General features: G+C 34.2%; 1 protein-coding gene across 2 annotated transcripts in view; it reads left to right on the forward strand.

Annotated features, from left to right (window-relative positions):
* The window catches only part of Rnf180 (ring finger protein 180), a 279,148-nt gene that overhangs the window by 190,532 nt on the left and 71,909 nt on the right, over positions 1-16,707 (forward strand). For both annotated transcript variants that reach the window (XM_047554697.1, XM_047554698.1), the window contains exon 6: positions 10,761-10,986. In XM_047554697.1, coding sequence (XP_047410653.1) covers positions 10,761-10,986 — 226 coding nt within the window. The remainder of the gene's footprint in view (positions 1-10,760; positions 10,987-16,707) is intronic.

Here is a 16,707-nt window from a genome sequence, read left to right on the forward strand (position 1 = left end):
CCTTGTAATGTGCATTACAAATGCAAATGCAAATTTTCACAGCCCACCCCAGGTACTAAATCTGGAACTCTGAGGTTAGACCCAGTACTATGTGGTTTAACAAGCTTTCCAGGTGATTTTGACAGGTGGTAAAGTTTTAGAGGCATAGTATGAACATTGTAATAATTGATTACTACGTTACCTTTTGAATAGTTGTGCTATTGGTCCTGCCATTCATCTTTTCTCAAAATGAAAAATTTTCTGTGACATTTACCCCTGGATAATACTTTCAATGCTTCCTAAATCAACTCAAGGATATGCTGGATTATGGGGTTGGTGGAAGAAGCAAAGCAGAATCTGGAAATAGACTTATGATTGATATGGAAAACATTTCTCATGGGTGACATAAAATAAGTTCTTCACCCCATAGGAAAACAGTCTACATTTTAGTCATACTGTGGATTCTCGCCTTGTATGCCTACTATCCACTCAGGTACCCGAAACATGCATATTTGTTGACATATTTCAACCATTTAGACAGAGTTTGTAGTCAGCTCTGCTGTTCAGAGTAGTGATCTCTGCAGAAACAGACATACATGACTGAAGAAATCTGTGTCAGTCACCTTTATTAGTAAACCTAAACTTTGACCTATAAAGAAGTTAAGTATTATCAGACTTCTGAGGAACACCAACCAGTAAGGTAAAGGATAAACAGAAAAACTGATCTAAAGGGAAACATACCTTGAAGACAAAAGGAATAGTATAAAAAGTTCTAATTATTATCCAAGATTTCTAGAGGATATTGTATGTGGAGTGAATGAATAATGTCCTATTTTTAAAAAATCAATTAAAGTATAAAAAAGAACTTGTGAAAATTAAAAACATGATTTATAAAATTAAAAACACAGTACCATGGTGTATGACAGATGGGGCAAAATATAAGCTCAAAAACAAGCTTTCTGAAGAAGTGAATTTTATGTTTTCTTCATTACTTCTTCACCAACACGTGAAATGGTATCCAGTGTGTACTTGTCACTCAATGAATATCTGCTGAATCAAAGAATGAATGATTTTGTGTCTGTATACCATGAAAATTAAATAGGAACAGAGGGAATAGATAATATATATCTAATGAAATTCTTCAAATCCAAGGATAAAGTCGTAAAGACTTTGAGGAGAAACAAAAGTAGGATTGATGCCAGACTTTTTATATGCAGTCCTGAATACACATTACTGAACAATGGATCAGTATCTTTGAAGTTCTAAGTGAATTTTTTTTGTGTGTGTGTGCAGGGGACTGGGGATTGAACCCAGGGGCACTTAACCACTAAGCCATCTCCCCAGCCCCTTTTTAAAATGCTTTATTTAGACACAGGGTCTCACTGAGTTGCTTAGGGCCTCCTAAGTTGCTGAGGCTGGCTTCGAACTTGCAATCCTCCTGCCTCAGCCTCCCAAATAGCTGGGATTACAGATGTGTACCACCGCCCCAGGCCTTTGAGTGAAATTTTTTTAGTGTAGAATTGTTTTCTTTCATGGTACAGCATATTAAACTCAGGGGATCTCTACCACTGAGCTATAAGCCTAGCCCCTTTTTTCCCTATTATTTCTATTTTGAGACAGCCTCACTAAGTTGCCTAGACTAGCCTTGAACTCACTGTCCTCCTGCCTCAGGCTCCGGAGTAACTGAGTTTATAGGTGTACGCCACTGTACCTGGCTCAATCTAGAAATGTATACTTGGATAGAATTCAAATGTGAAGAACAAGAGAACTTCAAACATGTAAAAGTAGTCTCTATTAAAATTTGCTGCCCACATGAATATCCTGGAACAAGAGTTTCAAGGACAAACTAGAGTAAAACATAAGAGGAAAGGACCATATGGGATATTGAAAAAGCAGTATTAAATAAGGAGAAGGATAAAACATTTAAAACTAACATAGATTAATTCAGTTTTAGAAAAAATATTCCTAAAGTACAGGCATAAGACTGTCTTTGTACTTGGGGTTGAGAAGAAAATTCATTTTGTGTTGTTTAGAAGGGGAGATGGTGAGCACTGAACTTGAACTCTTAATGCTGAAAGTCATCTTTAGAAGAATAGGATATAGTAACAGCTACAGAAATTCCTACAGTACTTTTTATATTCTGGACTCTGTTCTGAATCCCTCTTAGACATTGACTGTTTTAATTCTTACCACTCTATGAGCTAGCCAGTGTTAGTATAGCCACCTTCCAAATGAGGAAAGTAACCCAAGCAGTTCAGCAACTTACATGATATCACACAGGCATTAGTGGCAGACCACAGACAGATTAACCCAGCAATCTGCTCTTAATCTGCTGTAGTGTTGCTTTTGGAGTGGGGGAAATGAAGGAATAAGGCCAAACATAACAGTAATCACATGTATTATAATGAGTTAAAAGTCACTGTTACTTTGTTGTCCTTTTTGTTAATACTCAGTTTATCAAATTTTATACTAATTTTTACTAATTTTAAAGTTTAATTGCTTATAATATTTATTACTTTGTTATTCTTGAGAAAAGAGCTGAAAAGATCATGTTTGGTTGACTTTTGTAGCATAATATCCATGGGGCTATAAATGGTCAAGCAACTGAGCACCCATTACATTCATTTGTTGAATAATGATAATGATGTGTTACTATTTCTAACTTCCCTGTAGATCCTCTCTAAATGTACTTCCATCTTTTAACCTACATCATTATCAAAAAGCATTTAATGAACATTAATTATTTGCCAGTATTATTCAAAGTAATACATATTAGTACTTTACTTTGAACAATAATGGTAAATAATGTTCATGGGAGATATATTGCAGGACTCCCAGTGAATGCTTAAAACTATGAATAATACCAAAACCTACATAACACTGTTGGTTCCTGTATCATATAACTTATGATGAAGTTTAATTTATAAATTAGGCACAATAAGAGATTAACAACAGTAACTAATAATAAAATAGAACATTATAATAATATACAATAATAAAAGTTATGTGAATGTGGTCTCTCACTCTCAAATATCTTACTCTTGTGATTATCTGAGATGACACGAAGCCTCTGTGCAGAGGCAAAGTAAGGTGAATGACAACACCATTGTGACTAGTGTTAGGCTAATGTGTAAGCACTGCAGTATCATGGCTGTTAATCTGATAACTGAGAGCTAATAAGTGAACAACAGGTAGTTAGCGTACACAGCATGGATATTCCAGACAAAGGGATGACTCATGTACAAGGAAGGATAGTTTGAGATGGCATGCGATTTTATCACACTACTCAAAATGGTTTGCAGTTGAAAATTTACAAATTATTTCTGGAATTTTCTACTTAGTATTTTCAGACTATATGTGATCTTGAATAACTGAAACCATGAATGAGGATAGACTACTACATGTTAACTCACTTAAAAATGTGGTAGTGAAGGACGTTTTTTGAGATCTCAACTTTTGGGGTTGAAATTCCAACTTCACCACCAGTAGTTACATCTAGTGACATTTTTATCTCTTAGTATCCTTTTATCTAAAACCTGATGACAATGAATGGTACCTCATAGGGTTTTCAAATTTAAGAAATGAATTAATATGTACAGTCAGCCCTTTATATCCTTGTGTTCTGATCCCCAGATCCAATCAGTCACAGATTCAAAATATTTGAAAAAATTCCATCTGAACTGAGTATGTAGACATATTCAGTTACATACATGACATACATTTTTCTTGTCATCATACCCTAAAACAATACAGTGTAACAACTATTTACATAGCATTTACATTGTATTTGGTGTTGTGAGTAATCTAGAGATAATTTAAAGTATATAGGAGGATGTACATAGGAAGGGAATATTACACCTCTTTCTATAAGAGACTTGAACATCTGTAGATTTGTGTATCCACAGACAGGTCCTGCAACTGACACTTCAAAGATACCAAGGAACCACTATACAACTTTCATCATCTTATTTCAAAAACCCAAAGTATTTGTTAAGAAAATACAAGATAAATATTTGACTTTCTGGTCCTTATAACAGTATCGTTATAAGGACAAGCATGTTATGCCATGTACATATTCCTTTGGTTTATGAATGGGTATTTATTTTAAAGCTATTTTATTCATTCTGTTTTCTTATAATATCCATTTGGTTTTGGATCTAGTCACAAGAACTACACAGAGGAAATTTATTCTGTCTCACACAGAAATACTTGAACATGCTTATCTTAACTTCTCTTAATGTTTTACTTAATACATATCCTTAGTCTTTAATGCAAGCTTCACATGAAGGAACTCATGTTGCCCAGCCTTCAATATTTCTATAGATGATTCTAGTTTGTTTTTCAAAGTGGCTCTAAAGTCTGTGTCACTCAAAATATTGCACAATCATCACATAATGACAGGCATATAAACCCACACTACTCTGCAGTTCAAGTTTCATTTGCCTTTTAAGTAAACACATAACTTATTAAACTTCTAGGCAGTCAAAATCCTCAAATCTTCTTTACATAAAACTTTTTGGTTTTTTTTTTTTTTTTTTGTGGTACTGGGGATCAAACTCAGGGCCTTGTGCTTGTGAGGCAAGCACTCTACCAGCTGAGCTATCTCCCCAGCCCTACATAAAACTTCTTTAAGCTAAGGTTTCATTCATCTCCTATATGTGCAGTCTGATATGAGGGGTTTATATTTATCCCTGACAAATTCCATCTTAATTTTAGCCCAGGGACCTATTCAGGCTTTGTCAAAAATCTTGACTCTGTCAGTTGCTTTAGCCTAATTTATATCTTTATATATTATTTGTTAATATCATTGCTTGTTCCAAAAAGGATTTTGATTGTTAGTAACCAGCAAACTATCTTATTTCCTCACCACATTCTGGTTAGGATTTTTGGAATGTCTATCAATCAAGATTAAAATGTTGAGGAGATAAGAGTGAGTTCATAGGCAGACCCATAAAAATTTTCATTAAAAAAGTTAATGTTGATCCATTAATGAGTGAATTTTTTTTAAAAAATGTACAACTATCAGACAGCAAATTTATTTTACAAACCTATTTCCCTTAACACAGGGAATAAAACACCAGTGAAAGTCTACTTTTGAGATTTCTTTTTTTGTTCTTCTGAATAAGAAGAACAATTTATCATTGTTTTGTTTTGTTTTGTTTTTACCAGAAATGTACAATTTTCCTGATTAATAAAAACCTTTTGAGTCTTTTAAAATCTAATCCATTAAAACACATTGATCCTAATTGTCTTTTTATGTATTTCTATTTTCTTGATTGATTCATTTATTTCAAATAATGAATAATTTCTACTTTATTTTCTTATTTCAAACTTCTACCTTTAAGTTTATATTCAAAATATTGTCAATATTTAAAAAGCAAAATATTTATTTTTTAAGTATATTTTAGTGGAATTTTGTATTTGTAAGATAGAAAATCCTTCATATAAATAAAACTCAAATATTTGTGTCATAGTTTGGAATATTATGAGTTTTCTCAATTTATACTTTTTTTTAATGACATGGATTTTTTTTTCAAGGTTAATTAGTTCAAGTCTCAAAGCACAATCCTGAGGCTCTAATAGGAACATAATAAACTGGCACTATGAAATAAAATTTAGGTAAGTAAGCAAGTAGGTTCAAAGGCTACTAGGATCCCCAGTTCAATACCAATGCACTCACAACTTTCATTTATCAAGTGTCTTTTATGTTCAGGAAGAAACAGTCTTATGTCAACAATGAGCAAAAATTACTAATCCAATTGCCTTTCCATTAGGTTTTTCTTTATCATTGTTCAAATTATAGCTATAAGTTTTCTGTTGATGATGGACATTTATTTCATATCTTCTTGTTTTGAACTTTGTATACACTGCACTGTATTTCACAGAATGCTTATTATCTGAATGAAAATATCCTAAAGGTCCACAAGAATACATAAGAACACTTAATAGAGGTATCTTCAATAGGATACAAATTAACATAATACTGTACACTGAACCAATGAGAATTTTGAAAATGAGAGTATACATAATCAGTATCAAATGAGTGATAACTTCAATTTTAGAACAATTAATATACATATATATTGGGGGATAAATAAAAATAGGCAAATAAAGATAATAAGAGCTTATAAAGGGGAAAACTTAAAAGCTATAAAGAAAAATAATTAGAGTTATAAAGGAAAAAAAAAGCAGGGACAAGTAACAGTGACAGAGGACAACTTGAGAAGTAATTTACATCAAACAACCAGTGAAATCATCTTTGGAAACTTGATATGTAAGCTAAGATTTTAAGGTCTCAGTAATATTAGCTATGTATAGAAAAGGATATGTTGGTGAATTTTTATAATAAATTACTCTAAAATTTAAAATTCAGTTGCTTTAGAAAAACACATATTTTCAATCAAGAGTTTTCTGGGTTGGCAACTTGAGTTAGGCCCAGCTGTGATGAATTGTCTCATGTCTCCTGGTGTTATCTGGTCTCACTTATACATTTGTAATAAGCTGAAAATCTTGACTCCATTCACATGTCTGATGGTTGGCTTGTTGTCAGCAGTCACTATGGCAGTAACTGGACCAAGCGTCACTTATCTAGCAAGGCAGCCTAGCTTTGTTCACATGGCATTGGCCTCAAGGTTACCAGGAAGAGCAAAGGAAGGTCATCACCAATTCATAAGCATTTTTAAGCTTTTAATTGCATCATTGTTAATGATTAATTGGTCAAAGCAAGTCACACATAAGAACTAAAATTTGGAAGGTAGGAAAATGTTCTGCCCTTATGGAGGAAATGAATAGGGATGCTCATGGAACAAAGAAGGATTTTTTCTAGTTTGTAATCTATTTTATGGAGAATGATTTTTTTTAAGGAGAAAAGGATCATGTCTCAAGGTCCTAAGGCAAGAAAGTGGTGTGTTTGTTAGTGTTAGAATACCAGCAGTGATTGAGAGTAGCTCAGTATGATAGATGAAAAAGTAGGCTGGATCATTCAGAGTGCTATAAATCATTGTAAGAAAAGGATCATGTCTCAAGGTCCTAAGACAGGAAAGTGATGTGTTTGTTAGTGTTAGAATACCAGCAGTGATTGAAAGTAGCTCAGTATGATAGATGAAAAAGTAGGCTGGATCATTCAGAGTGCTATAGATCATTGTAAGAAGTCTAAAGAAAGAGACCCTTATCTACTTACGAACTGCTGCTGAGAGATTGAGGAAGGTAGATCAGGAAAGTATCCTGGATTCAGCTACACCAGAGATTAGTTAGTGTACAAAAGCCAGACTTTTGTTCTAAACAATTTTAGCAGAGTATTACGAATAAAAAACAGACTAGAGTAGGTTGAAGAATGGATAAATAGGAAATGAAGAAGCAGAAATCATGTATAATCAAGACTTGCGAAGCTTTGCTGTGGAAGGGAGCAGGAATATAGCATGAACTAAGAAGGGTTTTTTGGTTTTGTTTTGTTTTACATGTTTGTTTTGATGTGAAAGATATTAGAACATGATATCAAAATGTATAAACACTTTCTGTCATGTACAACAAATTTGAACAAATTAAAAAATAAATAGACTAGCCAATAAAAAGTAGTAAAGGCAGAGAGAAAATATTGACTCAAATAGAGATAGACTTCTACCATGATAACATTTTTAATCTTTTGTTAATAAATGGAGAAATATACTAGACTCATGTACTGTGTATTATAAAGATTTCTAACACTTCCTGAGTTTATTTGTAGATTCAATATAGTTCCAATAAAAATTTGAACTTTAAAAAAAAGTCCAACAAGGTAATTCTAAGTTTTATATACTCATGAAAAGGCCAGGAATAGTCAAAGCACTCTTGAAAAGTAAGGATAAGATGAAAGAAATTCTTCAACCAAAGAGTGAGGCTTACTAAATTATGACATAGAAAAGACAGTAAACTAACGGAACTGGATGAAAATCTCAAAAGCACACCCAACCTTATTTGGCCTCTTACTGACAAAGTGACACTATAGAGCAATACAAGAAAGGAAAGTCTTTGCAATAAATAGGCCAGGTCAATTAATAGCTATATAATAAAGAAGAAAAGTGAAATTTATCTATAAGGCACACCACACATAAAAATCAATTTTAGGTATAATATAGGGCTATGAAATGTTGTGAAATGCAAAATAGTGCTATCTTAGCATTTAAAGATTTAAGAATTCTTCAATAAAACACAGCAAGCAGTAACTATGAAGGAAAAAATGAGATTAAATAGATTACTTTAAAATGAAGAACTTGGTATCATCAAAGGACACCAAGAAAAGAGTGAAAAAGCAAACCAGTGAAAAGGAAAAAAAATTCTGCACATGTAATCAGTAACAACAAAAAAATAGATTAAATCAGAATGCCTGTATGTCTATAAGAAAAACCAGACAGTCCAATTAAAAATAAACTGACTAACAACCCAAATGTATCCTTCATAAAAGAAAATACCAACTGTTGGGCTTTCAGACCAGTCAGGGTACAGAGGAGTGATGTCCTTGATTGAGCAAACTCCTTGGACAGTAAACACCCACTGTTTGGCTTAGAAACATTCTGCAACTTCTCTGTCCTTGAGACCTGGAGACATTATCTTATTATAAAAACATTTGGTACTAGTGGACTCTGAGAAGCAAGCAAGTTATATGTTCTGCACATGTGTAAAGCTAACTGCACTCTGTAACCTAATGTAACTTGATATAACCCTGGAATAGATAATAAAACTGAACCGACTTCCCCACAGGGGCCACTTCTTGCTGCACGCCATACTGTGTGCTTGCCTCTTTATTGCTCTTCCCTAACCTTTATAGCTGGACCCTAATTAACCTTTACAGCCAACAATTGAAAGAAAGAAAATCTAAGGGGGAGCAAAACCATGGGGATAAATCAAATAATAGTTTATCTAGTAGTGTTATGACAGCACAATGGACCAAGATACTTGTTACTATCACACAAATACCACAAATTAGGTAATTTTTAAGAAGAGAAATTTATTTTTCACATTCTTAAAGGCTACAAAGTCTAAGATCAAGGTCCTAGCAAGGTCAATGTGTGGTGAGGGCCCAGTCTTTGTTCATAATAATGGCACCTTGAATGTCTCTTCCTTGAAAGGGATGAACACTGTGTATTCACATGACAGAAAAACAGAAAAGCAAGGGATGCATACTGTTCCCTTTGGCCCTTATGTAGATTGCTAATCCCATTATGAGGGTTCTGCGCTCATGACTTAATCACTTCCTAAAAACCTCATCTCTTAATACTGTTGCACTAGGAGTTTAAGTTTCAACATAAATTTTGGAGGAGACAAACATTGAAGCCATAGCAGAAGGATTTTCTGTATTCTCATCGGTTTTTTACCTCATTTACATAAGCTTTATATTTCATGTAACTTATATTTTTTAAGTCCAAGGTCCACTCAAATATTAATCATTGATTTCCCAAAGTAAGGAGAAAATAAATATACCCTGCAAACTCCTTGTTTTAGTTGACTTTTTTGCTGCTGTAACCAAAAGACATGACAAGAACAATTAGAGGCAGCAAAGTTTAAGATTGAGTTTCAGAGGTCTTAATACATAGATGGCCAGCTGCATGGTTCTGAGCCCAGACATGGCAGAAAGGTATGGAGGAGGAAAGCAGCTTGGGACATGAAACCAGAAAGTAGAGAGAGAAAGCCTCCCCTCACAGTGGATAAAGTAGATACCCCAAAGGCAAGCCTTCAATGATCTGCTCCCTCCCAACTACACCTTACCTGCCTGCAGTCACTACCCACTTAATCTATTCAAGTGGATTAACACAATGATTAGGTTAACGCTCTCAAAACCCAATCATTTCACCTCTGAACTTCCTTACATCATCTCACATGGGAGCTTTTGGGGGACACCTCATATCTAAACCATAACACTCCTATTATGCCTCAGTGGACTGAGGCCAGGCTAATTTGAGGAAAATGTTCTTAAGGCTTTAACAAAAACTACAGAACTTATGGTGAAAAGGGAGAAGGGATAGAGGAGAGTGGGAGGAAAATGGCTGTGGTTAATGTTTATTAAATATATACTATGTGCCAGACATTATGCTAAATTCTTTTAAATGGATTGCCTCATTTAATGCTCTCAGCAGTTTCACAGATGTGGAAATTATGTGGTTAAGTAATAGGAATTCTCCTGCCAGATCTTGTGCTACTAATTTCTGAGCCACCTCTTAACTATTCGTTTGGGAGATGGGAGGGGTTCAATATATTTCCTAGCTACAAAACTAATCCCATAATTACCCCAAGTTTACTGGCCATGTCTACCTCTTGACATTCCCTCAGCTTTGGCTCTTTTTTGGCTTTGATGTACAAGAAGATGCAAAGGATAGGATAGAACATTCTCCATGCATAGTATGAGGATGAAGTAAGGTATCCTCCCAGCCTCACTTTCCATCATGGGTGGATGCCCATATTAAGGCTCTGAGACCTTGTGAAAATAAGCTTTTTTTCATGGTAAAAGCATGTAGAGGGAGACTCTCTAATCCTGAGACTGATATACCTAATGCTTACTTAAATGGTTAAAAAGAAGTACAAATATACCTTATGTGTTTAGGTATACTTTAGCATTATACTAGAGTATAATTAGGCTTCTTATTTTCAGTTTCTTCCCACCTTGAAATGTAGCATTCCTATCATTTTGAACATGTCTCAAAAAGAGATATTTTTTGCTTCTTATACATATATTAACAAAAAATATAGTCTCTCTCAAGAAAACCTGTCTTAAACTGAACTCAAAAAAACTTTTTTCTTATGTTTTGCAGACTTTGAATAATGAGATGAGTACAGATGATGACAATGAATATGCAGAAGAAAAGGACAGCTACATCTGTGCAGTATGTCTGGATGTTTACTTCAACCCTTACATGTGTTACCCTTGCCACCACATCTTCTGTGAGCCCTGCTTACGAACTCTGGCCAAAGACAATCCTGCAAGCACTCCCTGCCCATTATGTCGGACAATTATTTCAAGAGTGTTTTTCCAGACAGGTAACTCTTCTGTTCTATTAACATGATTATTATTTCTTCTAACTTCCTTTTTGTTCTTCTAAAGCATTTTATAAATTATAAAAAATTATTACAGCACATATCATATATATTTGTTGCTGTCTAGTTTATAAAACAAGGCTTATTACCCAACTCACAGAACAGTGTGAGAATCAGATGAGAATGGATCATCTGTGTAATGTCCTAAGTCCACACTCGGATTCTAAAACATCTTAACTAGTTGTTATTGGGTCTTTAAAATAAGAACATCTCCAGTGTCAAAGAAATTTCATTTGAACAACACTGTTGACTGATTATTTATGCTTCATATCTGCCTTCTGCTACTGTTGATTCTGTGGCCTTTATTATTTCCTCTGGAGTCACAGAGAATAAATCTGTAAATATCTGAGGACAATTACTAAACCGTTAGCCCAAACAATAGATCTTCTCAGCCTTCCTAATGTTAGGGTCTTTCTTCTTAAAAAGCAAAATACTGGAACAACGATTTGTTTACCTAATTATCATTTGAAGATAGACTATAATACAATATTTCAAACATATTAATGAACAGAGAAAAACTAATGACTATGGAACACAGAGAACTATGGTAAAATGATAGAATACACTACTGTGTGCTAAATATTAGGGGGTGAATTTTCTATCCAGATTTTCACTTCAACCAAAAAGGAGCCTAATAGGTATCAAAGTATTACTTCACTAATAGTAAAACTAAAAAGAATAAATGGTACATTTTTTCTTTCCTGAAAGAAATTCCGGGCCCCACCTATTCAAAGGAGAATCAAATTATTTTAAAGTTAAACTTTGGGTGCCCTTACTCACTCAGCTGCATCCAAGTTTGCAAACCTGCTTTAGTGGCCTAATAATCAAACCATGAAGGGGAATTAAAGGTACACATCTCTCATCTACCTATGCATATAGACTGCTGCACAAAATCAGTGCACCAACTTTAGGCAGATCTAGAAACAAAATAATTATGCCAAGCACAGTGACTTCACCCACTTAGAGCAGTGTGGTCAGGACACTAGGCTTTCATCATTTACTCCTCTTATGGAGAAGGCCAAGCAAAGGGTGAAGAAAGGAAATAAACCCTTCCATGTAAAGGCAGAAGTTTACTGGAAGTTCCTCTTCTCTGGTCTGTGACTGAAATTTTAGTTTCTTTTCTAATACCACGTCCCTAGCAGGGTGCTTTGGGTTGAACAAAAGAGAAAAACCAGTTATAACTCTCAGTGTTATCTCAGGACAGCTATAAAAGAGAACATTTACTAAACACTTGTTTTGATTGGAAGCAGCTGGGTGGTGTTTAGACTTAGTGTCCCTATTGAAACAGATCTTGTGTCTGCCTTCTAGAATCTGGTTTAACACTGGCAGGGATCATAAATATTTTTCTCTTTAGGTCTTAAAATAGTAATGACTAAAGTCTCTCTTGGTTACTTATTGAAACAGCAATTTCATATTTTCCTTTTTTCAAAATAGTACTTCTAAAATAAATCATATTAGAAATACTTAGTCTTTTCCAGTGAAGACTGTGTTCAGTTGTGTACTGTCATTTAGAGACTAATAACAATGTTAACAGCAATATCATACTTAATTATTTACACCCTACCTCAGAAGAATTTGAGATGATGTATAAAATACATTCATTAAAATAGCAAGACAAAAGAATCGTGAATTGGAAGGGAATATAAAGACAAGGTGAGCATAGGTGGGCATGTACACAAGCTATGTTGCATTACATCTATAATTAGATGAAATGTTTGGCGTAAAATGCTCAGACTACCTAAGAAAAATAAAAATGGGTTCACAATTAATTAATTTTCATGCTTCCATTAAAAGAAAATACTAGTTCCTCAAATTCCTTTTCCTGCTGCTTTAATTTTGGAATTATTGTGTAATTTCTCTAGGGCATATTGAGAGATGGAGTAGGCAATGTCCTCAAAAACATCCTCAGAGAAAATACAGTCTGACATTGTTTCTTATGATATTCTTTGATAAAAGCTAATGATATATCTTAGTATAAATTAGGGAAACATTAGTAGTAGCCAAAAAATATGGTCCAGTTTTCTTGTAAAATGAACTTTTTAAATTTTGTAAGTAAATTATAAGCTCAAAGTCACCCATATTTCTACTGTTTAAAGACAGCATTAATGAGTTCCCTTCCAAAACATTTTATGTTTGTGTATTTACAGTTTTGTTGTTTCCAAAAAAGCACACATTATACCTATGATCTTTAATTTGCTTCATTTAAAGCTCTATGATTATATCATGTTCTTATTTCTCCTTTATGGATTTATTTACTGATATTTGTGGATAAATATTTGATTTCACCACAGAGTATTTCCTTGGGATAAATTTTAAGAAGTTGAAATGGTAGGTAAATTAAGGCTATTTATTGCAAAATTATACTCCTGAATTATTTTAAGTAGCAGTACATAAGGGCTTGTTGTCTTTATAGTCTTGGCCATCCCAGTTTTCCTTTTTATATCCCTGACCACAAATAATTTTAAATATTTGGTATCAACTTTTGTCATACACAGAAAATAATTTTCCCTTTTTGCCATTTGCATTTTGATTTTGTTTCAGATACTTCATGACTGTGCAGAACTTATTTTTATGTAATCCCATGTAGTGACCTTGTCTTTATTATTTCCCATTTCAAAGTCAGGTATTAAATCTTTACCTCTAATTATTTTAGGTGGCATTTTGTCTCATTCCTTCACATTTATCTCTAGTCTATTTGTTGTGGTGCATGGTTTGCTTACAAGAATCAAGTGCTTCTGCTGGGTGCTGTGGCACATATCTGTATCCCAGCAGCTAGGGAGACTAAGACAGCAGGATCTCAAGTTTAAAGCCAGCCTCAGCAAAGGTAAGACGCTAAGCAACTCAGTGAGACCCTGTCTCTAAATAAATCAGGGCTGAGGATGTGACTCAGTGGTTGAGTGCCCCTGAGTTCAATCCCCAGTACCCACACCCCCAAAAAAGGAATCAAGTACTTTTTGAGAAGCTGGAGTTGTAGCTCAGTGGTAGAGCACTTACTTAGTACATGTGAAGCACTGAGTTCGATCCTCAGCACGACATTTAAAAAATAAATAAATAAAATAAAGGTATTATATCCATCTACAACTAAAAAATTATATTAAAGAAAGAATAAAGTACTTTTTTTCCATTCCTTAAGCCTGTATCCAAGCAAGATCCATTAAACAATCCATTCTTTTTATGAGAGTAAATTGTGTTTAGAAAGCATACTAACCATGAATAAATTGTGTGTGTTTCTTGGCAACCGTTCTTTCAATTCCTCTTTCTCTCTTGTCCTATACCATTACAGCACTCATAATTATTCTAGCATTATGTTTTAATAACTCACAAGTGAATTAAACTTAATTTTAAGAGGATAATTGACATTTTAATGGATATTTTAATAATATTGCGTGATTATTTCTCAATAAAGTTCTATAATTTCCTTCCACCAACAGTGCACATTTCTTTTCCTCTTTATGCCTATATATTTGTTGCTTGATATACTAAATGTTTGATTTTGGCTGCTTTTATTGATATTTGGGGAAACTTAGTCTTCTAGTCTTGGATTCTTCTGTTACCTACCACCTTACTGAACCTGAGAGTTATTTACTGAATGATGAGTGATCTCAACTACCATTCTAATTGTGTGCAAACCAGGGAATAGTTATTGTCAACAGTTACTGTCATTCTTGATAGGAACTCAAGATTTTGTCAATGTATAAGGGGTCCATTATAACATAATTCTACTATAGTAACTCAATGAATAGAAATACAATGAAATTAATCCCAGATTTCTTTCAGTGTTCTTTAGCAAAATGATTTAAACCTGATCTATAATATTTACTAGTTATGCAATCTTGCTTAAATGTATACCAATAAAGTAGTTAATGCTGTTAAATTTGAGAAGTTGAAGTGGGATAAGATATGTAGAGGAAAGGATAGAGGTATGAATATCTGGTTTTTAAATGGAGGTCAAGATATACTATTGAAAGTTCATAGAAAAAAGAATCAAATTTATAATAGGCACTGTTGTTTGCTAATTTGTATCCACAACTTCCTTCTTTCTTCCTAACTTAACCTTGAATATTCACCTCTGCCAACATAGACCAGGTGGCTCCTGATAGCATACCCCATTGTACTCCTTGGTAATCTGTCCTCTTTGCCAGTAATTGGTACACAAATGGAATGTGCCCAGTTTGGGCCAATCAGGTGAGAAAAAAATTTGGTTTTATGTTTAGGACATTTAATGGAACAGCCATTCTTTGGACATGGACAAAAAATGTGTAAGAGGTAACAGACTTGCTGAAAGATATCTTATGAGAAAGCACAGAACAGCCTTAGTATGAAGCCTTTATTTTTGATGACAGAATGGAGGAAAGACATGAATATGGAATCTTGGTTACATTGTTGAAGAACTGAGTCAGATAAGTCTGGAGCTCAACCTAGCTGTGAATCTCCTGTTATATAAAATATTAAGTTTACTTATTGGTGCAATTTGGATAAATTTCTTGTTTCAACTAAGAGCAACATAACTGATAAAAGCATACTTAATTATACAGATAATCATAAAAAAACTAGAAGCAATGATATAATTCACAAAATTTGGCAGGAATGAAGGGAAGATGAAGTTTAAAAAAACTTCAACCTTCTTAGAAGGAAGTCAGTAAAATTTAAAGTTGAAAAGTCAAGAACTACTGAAGTATATTCTGGAATGGTGGTATGAGAAGTCAATATAGCCCCACACCCCACCAACATAACCATTTAGCTGATAAAAGTGAATTTTAAAAAATCAGTATCTGGAGAGTAACCTAAAAACATACAGCAAATGGAGAAGGATTTATTCAAAAATATCTACTAAAAGCTACCACTCTTAAGTACAAATAGCCTGGAGCATTTGAGACAGGAATGACTTTCAAACCCCTTACTGCCAATTCAGTGTAACAGAAACTCTACACTAGGTGGGTATATCTAGAAAGATGGGGCTCCCTCCATTCAATCTCCCATCTCTAGTCTATAGTGTTTAGGACTCCAGTTTCACCCTAGGAGAAATAGACCACCGACATACTTCATCCTTCTAGCTTCGTGTTGTAGAAGATCTATTGCAGATAGGCTCAAAAAACAGGACTGGAGCTCCTTTCTCCACCTCTCCCCCACATACAGGTGGAAATGCCACTTTAGGCACAGCAATCTAAGTATTTTGAACCCTAATCTTTACCCCAATTTGCTCACAGGTAAAGATTCTAAGCCAGGAGAGCCAAGCCAAGCCAAAAACACATCAGGAGCTACCATTCCTGTTTATGTCTCTTTCATAGAACAGGGTTGTCACTCTGGAAGAAACTCACCACTTTCCCTGTTCCCAGCACCAGTAAAGTGAGGGTAGAGGGTGGTCAGACAAAAAGAACAGAGAACTCTGCAGCTCTAATAGGACTGACTGTGAGAAAGTTCATACCAAAGTATATTGTTGAAAACAATAGATTTCTTAGTGGTAAACATTGAGAGGTTGATACTTCCATAACTCTAGTAGGATAAAGCAAAACAGTTCAAAACTAGAACTTTAAAAGATAATTGGGGAAAGAAACCATGAAGAATAGCCTTCCTCAGGTGGAGTGAGCCTCAAAGGCTGGCAACACATAAACAAACCATAATATAAACAAACATTGTGAGGAGTGGGGTCATCCAAGTGAAAAG

Source organism: Sciurus carolinensis, chromosome 6 (assembly GCF_902686445.1).
Source record: "Sciurus carolinensis chromosome 6, mSciCar1.2, whole genome shotgun sequence".
NCBI lineage: Eukaryota > Metazoa > Chordata > Mammalia > Rodentia > Sciuridae > Sciurus > Sciurus carolinensis.